This window comes from Sarcophilus harrisii, chromosome 2 (genome assembly GCF_902635505.1).
Source record: "Sarcophilus harrisii chromosome 2, mSarHar1.11, whole genome shotgun sequence".
NCBI classification, from domain to species: Eukaryota; Metazoa; Chordata; class Mammalia; order Dasyuromorphia; family Dasyuridae; genus Sarcophilus; species Sarcophilus harrisii.
Window position 1 is genome coordinate 357,939,466 of NC_045427.1, and position 21,292 is coordinate 357,960,757.

At 37.6% G+C, this 21,292-nt stretch overlaps 1 protein-coding gene across 2 annotated transcripts in view; it reads right to left on the minus strand.

The window, feature by feature from the left end:
* Window positions 1–14,049, minus strand: part of DYNC1H1 (dynein cytoplasmic 1 heavy chain 1) — an 89,447-nt gene extending 75,398 nt beyond the window's left edge. For both annotated transcript variants that reach the window (XM_031953228.1, XM_031953227.1), the window contains exons 1-3: window positions 13,562–14,049; window positions 4,049–4,136; window positions 13–186 (exon numbers count right to left, since the gene is read on the minus strand). In XM_031953228.1, the coding sequence (XP_031809088.1) occupies window positions 13–186; window positions 4,049–4,136; window positions 13,562–13,817 (518 nt within the window). In that variant the 5' untranslated portion in view covers window positions 13,818–14,049. The remainder of the gene's footprint in view (window positions 1–12; window positions 187–4,048; window positions 4,137–13,561) is intronic.
* Window positions 14,050–21,292: the final 7,243 nt, after the last annotated feature.

Consider the following 21,292-nt stretch of genomic DNA (forward strand, 5'->3'; position numbering starts at 1 on the left):
AAAGATTTTTACCTATCTGCTTTGCCAGACTCTCTGATATAGGACTTAAAAAATGGAGCCACTGCATTGCTAATGAAGGAATGTAATGTCTCATATGGAGAATCTTCACTCAGTGTCAGAACTCGAAGCTGGGAAGATACTGGTTTGTCAGCATCAATTACTGGAGTACGTTTAATGAATGCAAGACTGAAAAGGAAATAGAAGAAAATATGTATCATTAATCACATTTCAATTTAGTTAAACATAACAACCATTCCCAGTAAATAAATACTCTAAACATATGAACAGGTAATTTTCAAAATAAAGAATAAAGGCTACTAACAACCACATGAAAAAAAATGCTCTAAATTACTGGTTATAAAGTAAAATGCAAATTAAAACTCTTTAGTCTCCCCCCCATCCCCAGACACATCCATCAGATTAGCAAAGCTGACAAAAAGAAAACTAATGGTTGTTGGAGGGAATGTAGGAAGAGAGATACAATAATGCACTGCTCATGAGGCTGAAAAGTGGGCCAACTATTTCAGAAAGCAATTAGAATCTATGCCCCAAGAATTACTAAACTGTACATATCCTTTGACCCAGTGACACCATAAGTTGGCAAAATCCCTAAGAGAGCAAAGAATGGCAGAAAGGAACCATACACATAAAAATATTAACTGGTGTAGAGTTAAAAGGGAAGAATAGGAGAATAATTCATGCAGTGACAACAGTAGCAAAAAAAAAAAAATAACTCTGAAAGACTTAATGTTGAATAATACACTGACCAAATATGAAGAATGAAGAGGAATCATGTTTCACCATCTTGACATAAATATAATAGACTAGAAATACAGAGTAAGACATACTTTTGGACAGTATCAACATGTAGAATATGGATTTTTTTTCTTTGACCATTTTTGGCTTTTGTTGCCAAGGAGGTAAGGGAGTTATGAGCATAAAGGATTAGTGTCTGATGCCAACTACCCCTCCCCTCCAACAATACACTTAAAAATTCCCAAAAGAGAGAAGGAAACCAAAGAACTGAACCTTTCAGAAAGGAAACCAAAAAAACTCAGCATTGTTAATGAACTGTTAAATTTAACATATAATTTTAAAAACCAATAACAGAGCCAATATAATTTTTTTCTGTTCTTTGAGTATGAAAATATCATGCTTTTTTACATATTCATCAGTTTATAATTTTAAAAGAACAATTAAAAAAACCAACGTATAACTCAGCTAAAAGATCAGTACTGAGCTATCTTGTCAGAAAGACATGTATTTTGAGTGTCCTCTACTAAAAGGTGAGGATTTCCTTAAACTTCCTCCTCCCCATCTTTAGACTAATGGCATTTTGTGCACACTCTGACGAAGATTACTAGCAGTGATCATGAAACAGAACAATGTTAACTATGCCATATGTGTAGAGATTCATGGTCTGGGTCTTAAACTATCAGTACTGTGATTTTTGAGAGGCATCTAGATAGCACAGGGAATAGAAGTCTGGGCCTTGAATCAGGAAGACCTGAATTCAAATCCAGTCTTAAAACAATTATGAGCTGTGTCATATAACCCCTGTTTGCCTCAGTTTCCTCTATAAAATGAGGGTAATAATAGTACCTGCTTCTCAGGGTTTTTAAGAAGATGAAATGAGATCATATTTATAAAGTGCTTAATATGGTACCTGATACACAGTAGATGCTTAATAAATGCTGCTTTAATCATTATTACTAGCTTTTAAAACACTTCATTTAACCTGTTATATCAATTTGAAACATTAATTCACAGTAAAAGGAATCAAATGTCATCTTTATTACACATACTTATTTCAGTGATGCACTGAGCCAGAAAATTAACTAGAAAATACTGTGAATGAATCTGAGTTTCTCAACTCTCAGGCCATCATCTGTATGTACCACATTACATTTTATTTTAAGGATTCAATGCTATATCAACATATAGTCATTTAGTATAGGACCTACACAATAGAACTTAGAAAATCAGTTTTGCAACCAGTCTTATTATTTTGTTATACTCATCTTAAGGTGTAAATGTGATTAGCAATAGTCTATCAATAATCAATAACCTTCTTTTCCCTTGAATGAACTGAACCTTTAGCATTATAATGAAGAACAGTATCATTCCATCTACAACCAACCAGCAGCTGGAAAAGTCAATTAAGCCAGAGTCAACTAGGTACCCAAAAAGTAGAGAAAGGAGGTAACATCACCAGTATCACCTTGCCAAGACCCCATCTTAAAGTCCCATGAGTAGCAGCACCCTCTCAAGCCCCCTGGCTATATTTACAAGCTCAACCCTATCGATAGTCATCCAGAGAAGCAATCTCAGTAAAAACATGTATCAGAAATATTTCTGACCAACAATGATGTTTCTACTTTCTTAGCAGCTATAGTTACTAAAGAACTGGAAAAAAATATTCATTCTAAATTTTTTAGTACTATTAAGTTGCTCAACATTAGAATTGGATATAATTAAAATTAAACTAAAGATACCAACCATATCTCTCCTCTACACCTAGCCAAACTACATTATTTACCATTCAGACCACAAAGTCTTACCATTTTTCTTGCCAGCCTTGTCCAACCCATATGCGTTATCTCTCCCATTAGAAAGTACATGAAGACTGGATCTACTATAAATTTATGTCACATAATCTCAACTGGGCCTTCTTGATCACTCTGCAGCCTCTGAAATTGTTGATTATCCTCTTCTTGATACTCTCTTCTCTCTAGGTTTCTATCTATCTACTGCTTCTCATCTTACCTGACTATTCCTTCTCCTTCTCTTTTGAAGATTCACTTCAGTCAGGTCACATTTGAGGATGGTGAATATCTTCCTAGGGCAGGGCTTTGTTTTTGGTCTTCTCCCACTATTTTATTTCACCTGGTGATCGCATTAGCTCCACAGACTCAACTATTAGTTCTATGCAGACATGAGATCTATTCAGTTCTAACCTGTTTCTTGACCTCCAATCTCACTTTCCAACAGCTTTTTGGATATTTCGAACTTGAGGTCCGTATACATCTAAAACTCAACATGTCCAAAACTGAACTCATTATAGTTTTTCTCACCCCCCAAAAACTCCCCTCTTCATAACTTCCCTGCTGTTAAGTACATTACCATCTTCCCAATCACCCAGGCTTGCTACCCAAGGATCATCCATAACTGCCCACTCTTTCTCAACAACCCCTCTCCCTCCATCATTTAATTTGTAGCCAAGTCCTGTCCATTTTACCTTTGCTACATCTTGGATATATCTTCTATTCTTCTCTGATACTGTTAGTATAAGCCCTCATTAGCTCAAACATAGACTATACCTCAATAACTGCGGGTGGGTCTCCAAGTCTCAAATTTCTCAACATTCCAGTACATTCTCTACTCAGCTACTGAATTTTCTCCATAACACAAATCTGATTGTCACCCTTCCCATTCAATGAACTCCACTGGCTCCTCGTCATCTTCAAGTTCAAACATAAAATTCTCTGATACTTTCATTACAATTTCCTCCATTTCCAAGCTTTTTACATCTTATTCTCCCCACTCCTCCCCTCCCCCACACAAACTGAGATTCAGTAACTTTACCTTTCTTTGCTATTCTTTGAATAAGATACCCAATCTCCAGACTCCAGGCATTTTCATAGTCTGTCCTCATCTGTAGAATGCCTTTTCTTATCTCCATTTCCTGTATTTCTTCAAGTCCCAGCTGAAATTTTACCTTCTATGAAAAGCTTTTCCTGATTCCTCAATTCTATTATCTTCCCTCTAGGATTATTTCTAGTTCATCTTCGATACATGGTTGATTGCATACTGTCATTCCTTTATAGTCTCAACTTCTTGAAAGTAAGAACTGTCTCTTGTCTTTCTTTGTACCCTTAGCACTAATCAAAATGCAGTGTTTAATAAGTGCTTGTTGACAAAAATGACTTTAAAACATTATCTCTGTTTTCTATTTGTATAACTAGGGCTAAGTAGTAAACTTAGTGCTTTAAACATAATAAACACTTAATAAGCACCTTTTAATTCCATTTTAACTTTTACTACTCACCTATTGGATTTAAGTCCATAATGAATGTCAATGTTGATATTATAGGAAATAAATTCTTTTTCCTCTTCACCTTCATCACCAACATCCTCTACAAAGCAAAACCAAAAGTTTTTTGTTTTTTATTTTTTAAAAAAAGATTGATCAGATTCTCCCTCTCCCCCAGTTTTGGTTAGCATTTATAGACAATTAATTTTGGGCTTACACTTTAAGTTTCTAAGCAATCTTAAAAAAAAAAAAAGCCATTTGCTAGAAAATTTTCACATAAATGACCTAAGTTTTATGACCTTAATAAAGAATACTTACCCTAAGAAAGCTTAAATTCACTTGTTGCTGTTCAGCCATTTTAGTCATGTCTGACTCTTAGTGATGACATATGGGGTTTTCTTTGCAAAGATACTGGAGTGATTTGCTATTTCCTTCTCCAGCTTATTTTATAGATGGGAAAATGAGCAAACAAGTGACTTGCACAAAGTCACACACTAGTAAGTGTTAAATTCAGTATGGAGACTAATAATAGACTAATAGTTAACTAAAGCTACAAATAAATTCTTCTTATGACAATATATAAAAGCAAAAATTATCTATAGATTTCTCTCTAATTAGGGACTTTATGCAAATGAATAATTTTAGTTTCACCATCAATTATAGGGTACTATACTTATAAAATCAGACTTTTTGGATAGTAAGACTTTAAAAATATAGCTCTACCTTCCCATTTAACATGTGAGGAAGCTAACATGTATGAAAAGTTCATGAGTATATTATCTGAAAGCTACTTTCTTCATTAATCTTGACATAAAATAAGTGAAAGGTGCACAGAGAACTTTAAATCTTTGATATTTATTAACATAAAAACACTTATACTGAAGGTCATTTGGAAGTCCACACAGACTATGAAGAAAAATAGCATTTATTAGGCACCTACTTATGTGCTAGCTTTGTGCTAAGGGCTTTATAAATATGATCTCATTTGATCTGCTCTGATTTGATATGATCTCATTTGATTTGAGGGCAGTTAGGTGGCACAGTGAATAGTTGAAGTTAGGAAGACTCATCTCTGTGAGTTCAAATCTTGCTTCAGACATTTACCAGCTATGTGATATGGGCATGTAAAGCAGTGTTTCTTAACTGATCTGGCCAGAGTAAAATTCTGAAAAATATAACCCTTTTTTTTTGCAGAGCTCTGGGGTTAAGACAATTACTTTGGGGATGGAAGGTGGGGGAGAGTACATTACGAAGAGTGATCACACAAAACAGCCAATAATTTTAATGAATTTAATCCAAAAGGCAGAGGTCAGAGTTGCAGGCTACTATAGTATAGCATCCCCAGGATCAAAGGTTCCCATGTTGTACTGGGAGAAGGGCCAATCCCTTCTAGATAACTTCTGAATATTGAAATGCTTTCATTATTCTGAATGCAGATTAAAGTATACTTTTTTCACTTCCTTTAGGCTTCTTGGTTTTTATTTCATTTTTATGTAATATGTCTAACATGGAAATACATTTGCATGATTTAATATATATAAAATTGATATTATATTTTTTATCTTCTCAAGGAAAGGAGAGGAGTAAGCAGGAGAGATAAATTTTGGAACTCAAAAAAAAAAGTTAAATGTATGTCATAAATAAATAAATGGGGGGAGAAGATGCTTTCATTGAACTCCAAGCATAGCACACACTCCCTAAGTCAGTATAAGTGATGATGCAATGAGATAGTTAATGTAGACACAAGATATTTCATAACAGAGAAGCCATGTATTATTCTAAGGGACAGAAAGATGGCTTTGGAATCAGTAAGACCTAATATAAATGACTGGGGGAGCCCATGTAAGCCAGTCACTTCATCTCAGTGTTTCAGTCAACTCTTCAAACTGTAGTGTATATGTGGACTTATTTTGTTGGAGGACAGCAAAAAATATAGGTATAGATATAGGACTTCCAATATTCTTAGAAGAAACACAGGTCAAATAATATCACCTCAAAACAAATAATGCAGGAAGAGGTCAATACAACAACATAACTAATCAACAAAGCATGTTCTCAATCATGAAAAAAGAAAGAGATTTATTTCAACTTCTATGGCATTCCCTACTTATTACAGAATGGGAAATAAAAAACAGCCTACATGATATAAAAAAAAAATTGAACATATATCAGCTTTTTTCAGCATCAAAAAGCACCATTCTCAGAAATAAATGCAACAAAATACTTAAATATCATTGATTCAATTTATTCAAGAATATAAATTTATATAATTCTATGCCACTATTTTAAAAAAGTATCTTGAATAAATAGCTTATATATAGAATAAATAGATAGCTTAAAACAAGCATTTTCTTGCTAAGATAAAAGAGCAAGTCCATGCATCTGTATCTAAGTGCAGTGTGTTTCTGACCACACTGAAAACATCACTTAGAAAACTGACATTTCTATTTTAAGTAAGGTTTTATTATCTATATTAAAAGATTCACAGACCAAGATAACACATGTTACATTTTTAAAATTTGGTTCCAAAAGAAAATTTTGTTTACCTCTATTCAAATATACAATCTTTGTGTTTCCCTATGTGTTTCAAAAGAAATAAACAAACAAAAAACCCTTTTGATTAGCTATATAAATAAAAACTTGGAGAAAACAAGCAACTCAAACTTGGCCTCAAGCTAAAACTTTCCATTCCTATGATTCCTAATTTTCTGGCTACATTACAATTAAAGAAGACAAAAAGAAATAAGACTCACAAAAGTAATGAGTCATTGGAGTATCAGGAATTCTTATACTTCCACATTAAGACTACTGCAATGCAGCATAAAAATCCGCCCAATGACATAATCTCCAAAGTCAACACATACTGAGTTCCTTATGTAAGTTATATTTCTTAAATTTATTCACTTATGAAAGCCCTGATTTGCTATATGAAAAATAATAGCTTATTACGCATATAGTGGATAGAATTAATTCTTCATTGTTTATGAATTGTGAAATTTTGAATTTTAAGCATTTCTAACAATTTTGGAGTTTCACTTAAAATTTCTCAAATTCTGAGCCCTAACTAGGTTTTTCACCAGTTTTGAGCACATTTTCAAAATAAACAACACTGACTTAAGACTAAAAGAGACAAACATTCTTCAATAGGAGTGCTCCATGAGAGGGCATTAGACCATTAGGTTTGGGTCCATTTACCCCAAATGTGTGAACAAGGACAAATCTCTTAACCTTTTTGTATCTCAGTTTCCTGAAATGATGGTAGATATTACCTCACAAGGCAGTTCTGAAGTTCAAATTACATTATGCATGTAAAGCACTTTATAACCCAAATATTAGTATGAGCTACATTATTACTTTCTCAGAAATCAGTTTCAAAGGGTGGAGAAGGCGGGCAGAGAGACAATGGATGTTACCTCAAGGACAAGAATGCAATTAATCTTTACACTAGCACACTCCAAAAAGTATTCTATGAAAGCTCTACCTATATAAATATAACATACATATTTCCATAAAAATCATTAAACAATGTTAAGCAATATTGACTCATTTTATAACAATTAAACTGAAGACCAGACCATATCATTTGCTTAAGTAAACAAATAGAAGAGCAAAAAAAAAAAAAAAAAAAAACACAACCAAACAAAACAAAACAAAAACCCAAATACAAAGTCCAAGTCAAACACTGAATGTGATATTGCCCGTTAGAACGTTCCAATACCATCTAGATTAGCAACAATTTTAAAATCTACTTGGTAACAACTACTTCTCCAGTTACTGGCAGACCAGGCAGAAGATGACAGGTTGTGTTTAGGCACTAGAATCTGGACTTGGAATCAGTTCAAAAATTGACTTAGAATGAGCTGTGCGACATTGAGAAACTCGCCTGATTTTGCTCAGCCTCAGTCTCCTACTCTGTAATAAGAGTATCTCACAGATTTGTTGACAAGATCAAATGAAATAATCCAGGGTGTCCCAAAAGTCTTAGTGTGTTTGAAAGCTTTTAATATCAAAAAACTACACTAAGACTTTGGGGATACCCTCTATATGGAAAACACTTGGCAAATCTTTAAAAGGCAATATAACAATTAGTATTTAGTGATTAAGGGGGCCTTAAGGTCAAATCCAATCCTCTGAGTTTACAGATAGGAAACAGACCAAAAGAGGTTAAGTCACACAACTAATACTGTTTGTGATGGGATTCTAACTCCCAAGTTCAAGTTCTGTCACAAACAAAGGTAATAAAACCAAACTGGTTTCAGGGATTACAATGACTCATGATGTAAGCTTCCTTTTATTAAATTCTAAGATTTAATTTCCAGGGACACTGTACAAAATATCAATTAATACTGTTTTAAAGTACTTCAAATGTTTTATAATTTCTGACATTATCTTGTGAAAAGGGTGAATTCCTGCCCCCACTGCACTAAGTAATAACTGAAACAAAGAGAAAGAAGGTGGGTAACCTAAAGGATTATATTACTTCCAGATAGGGATAAATAGGGTGGAACTATTTACCTAATTTCCATATATTTATTTTGCCTACCAGTTACTCTTATTGTATCCTAAAACCTAGAGTTAGGAGGGATTCTGGATAGTCTAATTCAATCTCTTAACTTTAGGGATGGGGAAGCTGTGGTCTGGGGAGTTTAACTGACTTAGAAGAGACAGCCTTTCTCTCATTCACAAGTGGCCCAGAAAAGCAAAATATCTTACTGAAGATCTCAAAGGCAATTAGTTTTAAATGCCTTAAAGTTGCAGAAGTAGAATTTGACCCCATCTTCAAACCTCAAACCCTTCCCTACTTCCTTATGCACCTGATTTCCTATGTATTTCCTATGTTCTTCCACAATCTTTTCCTGTCCACAAACCAAGTCTCTTTCCCATCTGTACTCATGAAATTCTACTAATTAAAAACATTTACTTTCCTCAATCACAGAATGTCTTACATCTATTTGAGATTTTTCTTTCAAAGTTTTCCTTGTCTTCTTTCTTTTCCTAATCTTTTTGTTTTTACTTTCAAATTCAAATCTGAGTCTCCAAAAATGTGCGGGGGAGTAGTTGGCTATGGTCAGCAAAAGGTATGAGATCCTAGATACATAGATGGCAGATGAAAAGTTGTTGGAAATGCTCGGGGACAGCCCCCAGTTTCTTCAGCTCTAAGCCTTAATCTTTCAATATGCTAGACTCTTAACAGACATGAAATCTAAGAAATGTTGATATCCTGACACCATCAGGATGAAGTCTGAAGTACTGGTGACTTCAAAGTAATAAGGAAATTGAGAGTGAGAGGAAGTGCAAAGACTTAAGGGTGAGTCAGGATTCAGATTCAGGTCTGCCTGTGATTCTTGGTCTAACCTCCATGTGAAACTGTCTTTAAGGCGAACAGAATAACTCCAAATTTCAAATATTCAGATGAGGTCTGATATTTAACTAATGATAAAATCCAGGACTAAGAATTCTAATTATCTAACTTGCAGCCCAGTATTCTATTAATGGAACACAATACTTATGTTGGAATCATTGACTCCATTAGGGCTATTGCTCTTCTGAAATCAAAGCTGCCCCAAGATATCTTTGTTTATTCACATCTTCTTAGATTCTCCCCTGCTTTCCTGCCTGTTCTACCCTAGCAGCAATATTCTCAGCTTTTGGGCCTTCTCTCACCAGACCTGCTATGTCCAAAGAACCTTAATAAAAAAAAATTTTTTTTAAATAAAGAAACAGATTAACTTTTCCTTTTTCATTAGGATTACTAGACAAGAAATGATCTATATCTACTATACTTAGTTATTAGCAAAGCATTTGATAAAGCTTTTCATGTTATCTTTATGAAAAAATTATAACACATAACCGATTTAGAGAAATTAAAAGTGACCAGAACCAAAAGTAATCATCAATGGGTCAATGTCAACTTGAAGGAAGTTTTCTAGTTCAGTGCTCCAGAGAATTATACTTGGCCATATATTATTCAAAATTTTTATTTCTGCATGAAGCTATAAAAGGTATACTTACTGCATGTACAAATGGCATAAAGCTAGAAAAAGATAACTAAGAAGTTGGGTTGCCAGGCTTCAAGAATATCTCAAAAGATAAAGATGAATGAACTTAATACAAGGAAATTTAAAAGGAATAAACAAAGTTCTATAATTGGGTTCTAAAAAACAAACTACTTTTACAAGTATAGGATGGAGAAATTGTACTTTAGACAACAATTTTTATGAAAATTATTTTTAATTTTAGTCGACTACAAATTAAGCTAATGCTATGGCAGACAAAAAAAATTTTATTGTAAACTGTACTAAATTAGGTAAAAGATTCACAGAAAACTAAATAAGAGTTCCACTATATTCTGCTATGGTCAGACTGCATCAGAAGAATGGTGCTGAATTCAGAACCTAACTTTATGAAATATGGACAAGCTGAAATTCATTCAGAAGTGGGCAATCAGTATTGTCAGAAGCAAAGATTGGTTAAAAAACTGGAGACGTTAAGCCTAGAGAAGACCTGGAGACCCGATAACGTCTTCAAATATCTTAAAAAGTTTTTCATACAGCAGGATCTGAATTGTTCTGCTTGATCTTAGTGGTTAGATCAAGACACAATGGGTAGAATAGCCGATTTAGTCTTAATGACAGAAAACAATTTTAAACCATTGAAACAGTCTTCAAAATGGGAGAATGTGAGGAAGTAATGAGATTCGACTCACTGTAGATCCTCAAGCAGAGGAGTGTTTGATCAGCCATATTACAGGGATCAAAATCTATCTCTCTCAGAAAATGACTTATACTGGATGGCCTCAAGTTTCCTCCCGACTCTTAAGAATCTGTGAAATCTCAGATTCAAAGTATCAAAGCAGTGTTTCATCAAAAGAAATAGTTCAAATCTTTTAACTTCTAAAAAGATATAAAAATAAAATTGTATTGCTCTTTTGTGACTTAATAATGACACATTTCAACAAAATAAAAGCAATTTAAACAAATCAATGTTGGCAGTCTCTAGTTGGTTTGAACTAGTATGACCTGTTTGCATACTAAAAAAACCCTGGATTTTCAGATTCTTGTTGCAATGAAAAGGTAAAATCCAATTTTAAAACGAGTTCTAAAAAAAAAAATAGGACATAATAAAGCCCTTAGGTAATATTGATATATCACACTGTTTCACACTACAGGTAACTTTAAGCTTATTTCAATACTTCAAAAGACTTATTATTTCATCCATATAAGTAGGCATTCCCTCCCTCTATCATCTGTATATACTTGAGAGGGCATTTCCAAAAAGTTGCTATAGTCATCCTTAAGCCTCCCTTTAAAAAAAAAAAAAATTACCTAAAGACCTTGCATCTGTAGCCTGTCTCAATTTACTAGTCCTTGAACATCGTTGCCAACTGGTGGAATCTGTGATTTCAACTTTGTAGCAAAAACCCAGTGAGGAAATTGCATCTTAACATTGAGAATCAGCAACCATTCTGCAATTTACAGCATTAAGAGCAAAGTGCTTTATACATATTTCACGAAAGTTTCAGACTCCTATGAAGTACAGATACTAAAGTTACTATTACCGTCCTTTTATGAATAAGGAAATCCAAATTCAGAAAGGTTAAGAAACGTGTCCACCAGAGCTATTAAGTTACGAGGTAGAATATGAAGAGAGGTCTTCTACTCTGTTGCCTCTTTGGATTATTGTGTTAGTTACACCATGATGAGGCACTGTGCAATCCAGTGAAAGAAATCTAAGCTAATAGGTTTACAACAAAGACTAATGAATTTTTGTTTCTAAATATCAATTTAAATTCAATCTTTGTTTAGATCTCAGTATGAGGGGGGAAAAAAACCAAAATTATATCTACAATAGGAGTTAACAAAAATTTAGCTATTTTAAAGATAAAAAAAGTGAGATTTCATTTTTAAATATTTGAGACACTGAACCAGTTTTCAAAATTGCAAGTCATTATGGAGTTGATGCAAAAGTTGGGATGCTCATTTTTCCTGAAAGGGGGTAGAATGAAGTGAATAGGAAGATCACTTCCGATCTGTAACAGAAGGGATACTGCAGAAAATATTTCACCTAAAATATTTCCATAACACAAAAAATGGACACAATTCAAATAAAGAAGAGCTGTAATTGTGATGTTAACGCAGTTAGAATTTAGAAAACTAGGTTGATCAAGATCTAACAACACATCAGAGGACAAAATTCTTTCTATAATAGTTCTGGTTTAGAAGTAGATACAATAATTTCTTTAGGAGTGCAACCATGATTTCAAAATAATTCGCAATTAGACAAATTATGAAAACTATGCATAAGAAAGGTAATGTGATAAACCAGTGTTCTATTTTGTAAAAAAAAAAAAAAAAAAAAAAAAAAAAAAAAGCATACTATGACTTGCAACCTGAGTTCTGTATTAATGATAATCTAGCAGTAACTGATCATTTTTAAAGCATCAAGATGAAATTCTTGAAATCGCACAAGCTTTATCCTGAGAAAGCCTGGTTTTGTTTTTTGAAGATACAAGTTTTAGTAGAATATGGTAGCGATGAGAATAGCTGGTTCAGTCAAAATAGTGACATTTACATCTATGTCAAAGTTTGTCAAATATTTTAAACTAACAATTCTGGGTGGGAAATTGAAGGTCAAAGATTTATGTGATTTGCCAGGTCACCAGTAAGCAAAAGCGTTCTGAACCCAGGTCTGTCTTGAATCCAATACCAGTGCTTTTTCAGCTAAGCATACTGCTAGGGAGAAAAAGGGTTGATTCTAATCTTTTCTGGTCTTTAAGTAAATACGTGAACTTAGTTGGACAAGGCGGTTCCCTACTTTGAGTCTCAGTTTGTCCATCTGTAAAATAAAGGGGTGGAAGTGAACGATCTTTGAATCGAACTGATATCAGATTCCTCGTCTCTCAAGGCTAGCTTTGGCCTGAATATAATTCTTCAAATCCTGGGATTCCTTCCTGATCCTACTCCCACTGGAAAAGGGAAACTAAAGCTGGCAGAGACCCAAACTCCAACCTAACAAGAAGAGGCTCCACCCAACACGGCCATTTTGAGAGTTGAGAGGAAAGACAATGACCCCAGTCTCCTCCCTCCATCAGATAACTGGCTTCAGGATAGATGCCTCTGAAGTCAGCCAGTCGGTCTGGACCCCACAGTTTAGGGCTCGGGAATCTTAGACTCGGGGGAAGTCTGGGCTGGGAAGGACCCGGGGGAAAGCACTTTCTGGTCCCCCCCTCCCCCCCTCACTGACAGGCGGGGTAACCCGGGATACAAAAACTGACGAGCGCTTTCTTCCCTGCCTCCTCCGGGCTGGGGATGGGGATGGCCTGGCCAGGGTGCCCCCTCGCGGGATGCGGGCTCCGCCCATCCCCTGGGAGCTGCCCCGCGCCCCGCCCTGCCGGGGGTGGGTGGGGTCGGGGGACTGCGGGTTTGGAGGGAGGAAAGAAAGGAAGGCAGGGCGAATCTCGCTGCCGTCGCAGCTCCGGGGATCGGGGAGCCCCCACGGGGTGGGACGGGGCGGGGCGGGGCGCGGCACCTTTGAGCGTGGACCTCTCCACCAGGACGGTGTGGACCTGCGGGTCCGAGAGAAACTTGCGCATCTGCTCGAGGGCGCTCTTCTCCTCCAGGGCCGCCTCCAGCGCGGCCGGGGCCTCGCCGCCATCTTCCAGCAGCAGCGGCACTAGCTTGCGCAGGTGCTTCTGCAGCACGGCCACGTCCGCCACGTTCTGCACCGCCGACACCTCCAGGCCGGCCGAGCCGTCCTCGCCGCCGCCGCCCCCGGACTCCGACATGGGGCCGCTGCCGCTGCCGCGGAGAGAGAGGTGTATGGGAGGTGAGAGAGCGGTGCGTGAGTGATCAAGAGAGAAGCTGGCCGTGAAGATATCGGTGCCGGGGAACCTGGCGAGAGCCAGAGAGAGGAACGGGTCTGGCCGAGCCACTCAGACTCAGTGGGCAACCCCACCGGCCGACAGCGAAACAGACAGACCGGGGCGCGGAGGCAAGACTCCGCCCTAAGTAGCGCCCATCACGAGACCCGTGCGCCGGCGGTCCCGCCGCACTGATTCCTGGGATTTGTAGTTCGCAGGCCTCTAGAACTGGCTAGAGAAAAAAGAGACGAGAGGCAAACAAGGATTGGGGGCGATTAAAAGAAGATGATTATGGTGATGCTGGTAGTCCTTTAAAGTTTACAGACATCTCTGCATGTGCTCGGTGCCTAGACTATATAAGTGCTTTTTGATTTGGCATGCATTGTTTGATGCTCTTGACAACCCTGCGACTTAAATGATATTATGGTTCCCATTTTACCAGTGAGGGAGGACCCAAAGAAGCCAAGTGCTTTGTCCCAAGTCACCCGGGTAGTGAAAGACAGAGGCAGGATTCGAACTCGCATTATCCGATTCTCCAGAGGATAAGATATGGAATTTCAAAATGGAGTAGTAGGACTATTTTAGATGTATTGAGATTGATGCTCCTTGAGCAGTTGGTGATGCAGTTTAGAAAGGGGATGATGGTTAGAGGGCAGAAGCTTTTCTTTTTGCATCCCCAGCACTTAACATAGTGTCTTGCACAAAGTAGGTTCTCAATAAATGCTTGCTAAATTAACTTGAATTGATTCCCCAATGAGGCAGTCATGTGCATAGTCTTGAAAATAAACTTTAGGAAGAAATGAAATGATCAGTCTGCCTAGTGGTATGCTGCTAGACTTAGAACCCGGAAAACTATAGTTCCAAGCTTAACTCAGCCCCTTATTAGTTGTAGGATCCCTCCAAATCTGTCTACAGAAGAACAAGGTGACATTTTTTTCCCCTTCATTTACATGAATACCTGCAATACCATCCTCTCAGTCTCCCAGTCTGAAACCTCGGAGTCATCCTGTATTTCTAATTCTTTCTCTCACCTCTCACATTCAAGCTGTTGAAAAGACCTGTCAATTGCACCTTTGTGACATTTCTTATATATGCCCTCTCCTATCCTCTAATGCTGCCATCCCTCAGGTACAAACCCTCCTTACCTGATGCCTGGACTATTGCAATAGGTTGCTAGTGGGAACAACCTGCCTCAAGCCTCTCCCTAACTCTAATCCATCTTCCATTCAGTCATTAAAATGATTTTCTTAAAATGCAGGTTCTATTCTATTTAATAAATTCCAGTAGCTTTCTGTTACCTTGAGGATCAAATACAAAATGCTCTGTTTGGCATTCAAAGCCTTTCATAACCTACCCCCCTCCTACCTTGGGGTATGAGGAAAGTTTTGCCTTTCAAGGGCTATTTAATCCTCTGAAACTGGAACAAAAGAAAAACAAAACAACAACAATAAAAAAACTGGAGTGCTTTTGCTTTTGCATAGATGACAATATATTGTAGGTATGTTCTACATGAGCTTAGATATGTTGTAAAGAAGATGAAGGATCTTATAATCAAGGCCTTCAATTTCTTTAATAAAATAGGAGTGTATATATACGCAAATAGGGAGGTGAAAGGCTTGAGGAAAGAGGCTTGGCCAGTCCCTTGCAGGGAGCTTCACAGAAAATTAATAGGACTGGAATGGAGCAGTGAGGGGCTGGTTGTGTGGGGAAGAGAGAAATCTCTTAATTTCAGTCTCAGTGAAATGTTGCATTGCTGCCTCTGTAGGTGACTAAGCATTTCAGTACCAAAGTCCAGTAAGGAAATATCTTGACGCAAAGACATCTGCAGGCCCTGTATGAATCAGCAAGAACTGTTTTAACCAGCAGGCTCTCCAATGTCTGAGGAAATGCTTCAGCTCTGCAGTCTGGCAGGAATTCCACATGGGGAAAAAAAGCAGCTCCTTATAGAGCTGCTTCTGTAGAGACTGTGTGCACTGACCTTGATAAATCAGCAACAAGGGGAAATGCATAGTTAGCTTTAAAATACTTTACTTAAAAACTTAAAAACATTACTGATTTTTTATTGTAGAAATTCCAGTAAAGTAGAAAGATTTCTGAAACGAAGTCAGGAAAGATCCAGGGTTTGAACCCCACTTGTATAGATCACTCTGACTTCCTTAAGCCTGCTTCTTTATTTGTAAAATGAAAACACTAAAATCTTTGGTATTTATCTGATTTGAGGATCAAATAAAGTAATGATTCCAAAGTGTTTTGCAAATCTTATTATTATTGCTGTACTCCAGGGCTGAAGAGATCCTCCTTCTGATTAGGTTTAGGTTTTGGCGTTCCCTTTGTCAGGAAACCAAATGATGAGGTCTAGATTTAGGGAACCAAAATGAGATTAGGGTTCCTGGGGTCAGAGTTAAATGATAAGGTCTAGTGGCAGGTTTGGGGTTCAGAGAACCAAATGGAAAGGTTTGGCTCCCCTAAATTCTCTGTAAAAGAATTTACAGACCCAAAAAGGCTAGACTGATAATAGAGGTTTGTTACTGGCATTGGGAAGTCAGCTTTACTATGCAAGAATAAAAGCAGAATTCCTCAGTGGAGGCAGAGAGAAATCCTGACAGAGAGGCATAAAGTCTCGATAAGGAAATAGGTGAGGATAAAAAGAGGATAACACTGGAAGAGAATATGATCCCAGTGGGCAGAGGTTTCCTTGGCATAGCAGGGCATAGCCTGGCATGGCATGTGAGGATTTCTCTGCAAGGAGTTGTTTCAAGCTGGCTCTTTTTATCTACAAGCTGGGTTTCAGCTTGGGCTGGAATTTGAATAGAATTAAATGAGTCTCTAATTCAATAGGTTTGGAATTCTTTTAGCTCAGGACTGAACCAACCCCACCTAGATAATAGAATGAAGCTGTTTATCTTGTTTCCTTTGGGTGGGGTCCCTCACTGAGGCAGATTTGAAGAAGATTTTTTCCTTCCAGGAGTTTTAGAGTTTTGGGGTCCCTTCTTCATTCCCCTCTCAAGCAGTCACCTCCAAATTCATTTGGGATAAAGGGGTGACGGTCTCTTCTTCATCCATCTCAGACTTCAGTCTGGTCCACAGAGACCCAGGTTCAATTCAGGAATTTTCCTGACTCCAAAGAGAGAGGTGTTAGGCTTTTTCTCTTATTCTCTAGTTCTCCATTACCCCCAACTCTTTGTTTTGTGAATTTTTTCATTATTTTATTTTAGGTATGCGTGTACATTTATTTTTTACAAAAGGGGAAAATCATGAGGAAAAAAAACAGAAGGAAAAAAAAGGTGAAAATAGTATGTGTTGATCTATATTCAGTCTCATAATGATACTTGAACCCTGAAGGAAGAGAGGGATCCAATGAAGCCTAGGTGAGAAGAATTTACATTCCGTGAATGGGAAATGACAAGTGCAGAATGTGGTGACAAAAGACTGAGAGTTCTGTGTGAGGAACAGAGTCTAGTTTGGCTGAATTGAAGCATTTGAATGGCTTTAATAGCTAAATAAAAGTTTAGATTTTATCTTAGAGGCAATAAACTACTAAATTAAACATGCAGAGGGCTAACAAGGTCTATACATTAAGGGAAATCCCCTTCTGTACAGAATGATCTGGTGAGGGGAGAGACTTAAGACAGGAGTCCAATTGGGAGGCTGGTGATTGAACAAAAATGGTAAACATGTTAGCAGAAAGAAAGGAATAGATGTAAGAGATGTAAATTCATGTTTAAGGTCTTCCTAAATAGGATTAACATGATCCATTCTAGAAAATCTATTCTTTGTAAATAGAGTATTAGGTATATGTATAGGTTCTATCTCTGAAAATGCATAAAACAAATAATTCAAAGGTATATATTTTTATTTTTACTAAAGCTTTTTATTTTCAAAACATATGCATGGATAATTTTTCAACATTGATCCTTCCATAGCCTTATGTTCCAAATTTTCCTGTCCTTCCCCCTGCCACCTCCCCCACTTGCCTAGATGGCAAGTAATACAATATATGTTATACATGTTAAAATATATGTTAAATCCAATATAAGTAAACATTTGTACAATTATCTTGCTGCACAAGAAAGATCAAATTAAAAGGGAAAGAAAATGAATAAGAAAATAAAATGCAAATGAACAACAACAAAAAGAGTGAGACTGTTATGTTATGATCCACACTCAGTTCCCAGTTCCCACAGTCCTCTCTCTCTGGGTGTAGATGGCTCTCTTCATCCCAAGATCATTGAAACTGCCCTTATTCATCTCGTTGTTGGAAAGAGTCATGTCCATCATAATTGATTATTGTATGATCTTCTTGCTGTGTACAGTGATCTCCTGGTTCTGCTCATTTCACTCAGCATCAGTTCATGTAAGTCTCTCCAGGCCTTTCTGAAATCATCCTGCTGGTCATTTCTTATAGAACAATAATATTCCATAGCATTCGTATATCATAATTCATTCAGCCATTCTCCAATTGATGGGCATCCATTCAGTTTCCAGTTTCTTGACACTACAAAAAGGGCTGCCACAAACATTTTTGCACATGTAGGTCCCTTTTCCTCCTCAAAGGCACATGTTAACAAACATAGAGAAATATTAAGCAATAATCCATTACACTAAATTGTGAGGACCAAGTTAGCACCCTGGATACTTTAGACTCAGCCGGAGTCAGGATAAGCAAAAGTCCTTGGTCTTTATTCTTGGTCCAAGTAAGAGGAATGGACACAGGAATCTTCATACCTCTCTTCTTCCTCTCCCACCCAGAAGTCACTCTGGCTTGTCTTATTCCACCCTCTAATCCCTCCTGCAATTCTCTGTATACACCAACAGATTGAGCCAGCACAGAATAGTGGGCGGGTTATTTTCCAAGAATATGCTAATAGAATATTGTCCCATAAGTAATTAGCCTTAAGTGCTCGGTTGTTTGACCTCAGTGCATGAATTCAAGAGTTTCAGCCCTTTACATCTTCCGCTTTCTTTTGTTTTAGAAGATAGGTGGTCACGCCATCCCTGACTTCTCAGGAAAGGAGGTGAAAACACCAAAAAGGAGGTGATCACCCCCTCTCCCCCCGACTTCTTAGGAAGGGAGGTGAAAGCACTAAAAAGCCCTCCCTGACATCTCAGGAATGGAGATGAAAAGCACCAAAGGGAAATGGGGATTGCTAGTGGGTTTCTGGGCTGAAGGGTCTTATTAGAAATAGGTATACACAAACCCATTAGCATGGGAGGTATTACACAAGCACATAGCAATAACGCACAGGCTATTATTAGTGGTGACTCTCCCCACAGCCAGTGCAGGCTCAATGTGGTGTAACAAACATGAATTGTACATGCAAGTAGTGATATAACAAACAATATGAATCAACATGGTATTGTAAAAGATTTCCAGTCCTAGAAGAAGGGTATGTAAACAACAGTCACACATACACCTTCTTCAGCAGCTAAGAGATTGTCCATTGCTTCACATGTCAGGGAATCCAATGATCCCCACAAGTTTTTGAAGTCCTGCAACAGTCTTTTTATGTGTTAGGGAATCCAATGATTCCAGCAGATTTTGAAGTCCTGCAACAGTCTTATCATTTCTCAGAAAATCCAATGATTTCTGAGGGCTTTCAAGTCCTACAACAATCTTTTCATTTCTCAGGGATTCCAATGATTCCTGAGGGTTTTGAAGTCCAACAATTTTTGATGTCCATGAGTCAAATGCCATAACTTCCAGGCTCTTTCAGCAGTGGGCACAGTCAGCAATGGAACCACCTGATGATTCTAGGGTCTTCTCCTTCATTTCAAGGGTCTGCTCTGTCTCTCTGCGATGGACAAGGCAAATACAGCTCATTGGCACCCATTTGATTCCTTCTCCATCTGTAGAGATACAAGCAAACCCTCTCCCCCAAGCAGCCTATCTGATCCCTTCCATTCACCACTTTCTGGGTCTCTCCACATCACCTGGCGATTATCTAAAGATAGTGGACCTGCTCACACTGGACACTGCTCTTCCAGTGGGTTATAAAACCTGTGTGCCAGAGCCAGTGCATCTTTGTCAAAAATCAAGAAGTTAATAGTATAAAGAGCTAGATTTAGAAGTTCTCTAAGGTTATCTGTGGTTCCCCCTTTCTTTTGTTTTTGGAGGAGTATCTTAATGTCTCTGTTTCTCCTCTCTACCATTGCCTGTTCTTGAGGACTAAAGGGTATGCCAGTGGTGTGTAAAATCTTATACTGTGCACAAAAGTGTGCAATTTTTTTAGACGTATATGCAGGTCCATTGTCTGTTTTTATGGCTTGCGGCACACCTATAATTGCAAATGCTTAGATAAGGAATTCAGTGACCTCCTGCCATCTGGGGGAGGGGGTGGGGGGTAAGAGGTGAAAAATTGGAACAAGAGGTTTGGCAATTGTTAATGCTGTAAAGTTACCCATACATATAACCTGTAGATAAAAGGCTATTAAATTTAAAAAAAAAAAAAAAAAAGGAATTCATTGACCACTGGGGCTGTCTCTTTTGCTGCTGGTATTGCAAAAGTGAATCCTGAAAAGGTGTCTACCACAACATGGATAAAACACAGACAACCAAAAGATTTATAATGGGTCACATCCATTTGCCAAATTTCACTGGGTCTCAAACTACGAGGGTTCTCCCCTGGAGGGAGCATAGAAGCATGGAAAGGAAGGCAAACTGTACAGGCTTTTATTATGCTCCTAGCTTCCTCTCTTGTTATTCCAAATTGTAAATGTAAAGCTCGAACAGCCTGATGATATTTAGAATGTGTTGGAATCTTTACAAACTGTTAAGCCATTGGAGTTGATAGAGACAATAATTATCTAATTTGCCATCGTTTAATATGATTGATTTGATCTTAGAAGGAGATATTTTGGGCCAGAACTTGAAACAAGATACTAAGTACAACTGATGGAGACAATGCTTGTGTTTACACCTTTAGAGAGCTCATAAGTATCTAAGTACTCAATGGAGTTCACAGGTTTGGGAGATTTCAGGCTTAGTATGAGGTATCCGAATTCACACCTTCCTTAGGACCAGAGAGCACTCTGGGAGATAACCCAGAATCCCTCTCCCTCCAGAAGGCAGAATTAACCTTTGGGAGATCATATATATACAGGAAACTCTTAGAGCTTGAGAGAGTTTACTGGGGAGAGTTACTTGGGAGCATTCCCAGGAGTCGGAGAGGAGCTCTCTGGAAGAAAGCCTACAAGCCCTATCTTTGAGGCAAGAAAGATTCATTGTATCTTCTACCTTGGTGCTGGCTGGAGCTGGAAGGACAAACCTTTAGATTTGGAGACATTTGGGCGGAGCTGGTGGAACCAAGCAGAGAGATAGGCCTGAGCTAACCAGGCTATATTGAAGGACACAATAAAAGTTCAGCTCTTTTATCAGCTGGCTGCGATTTTGGAGTAATTAT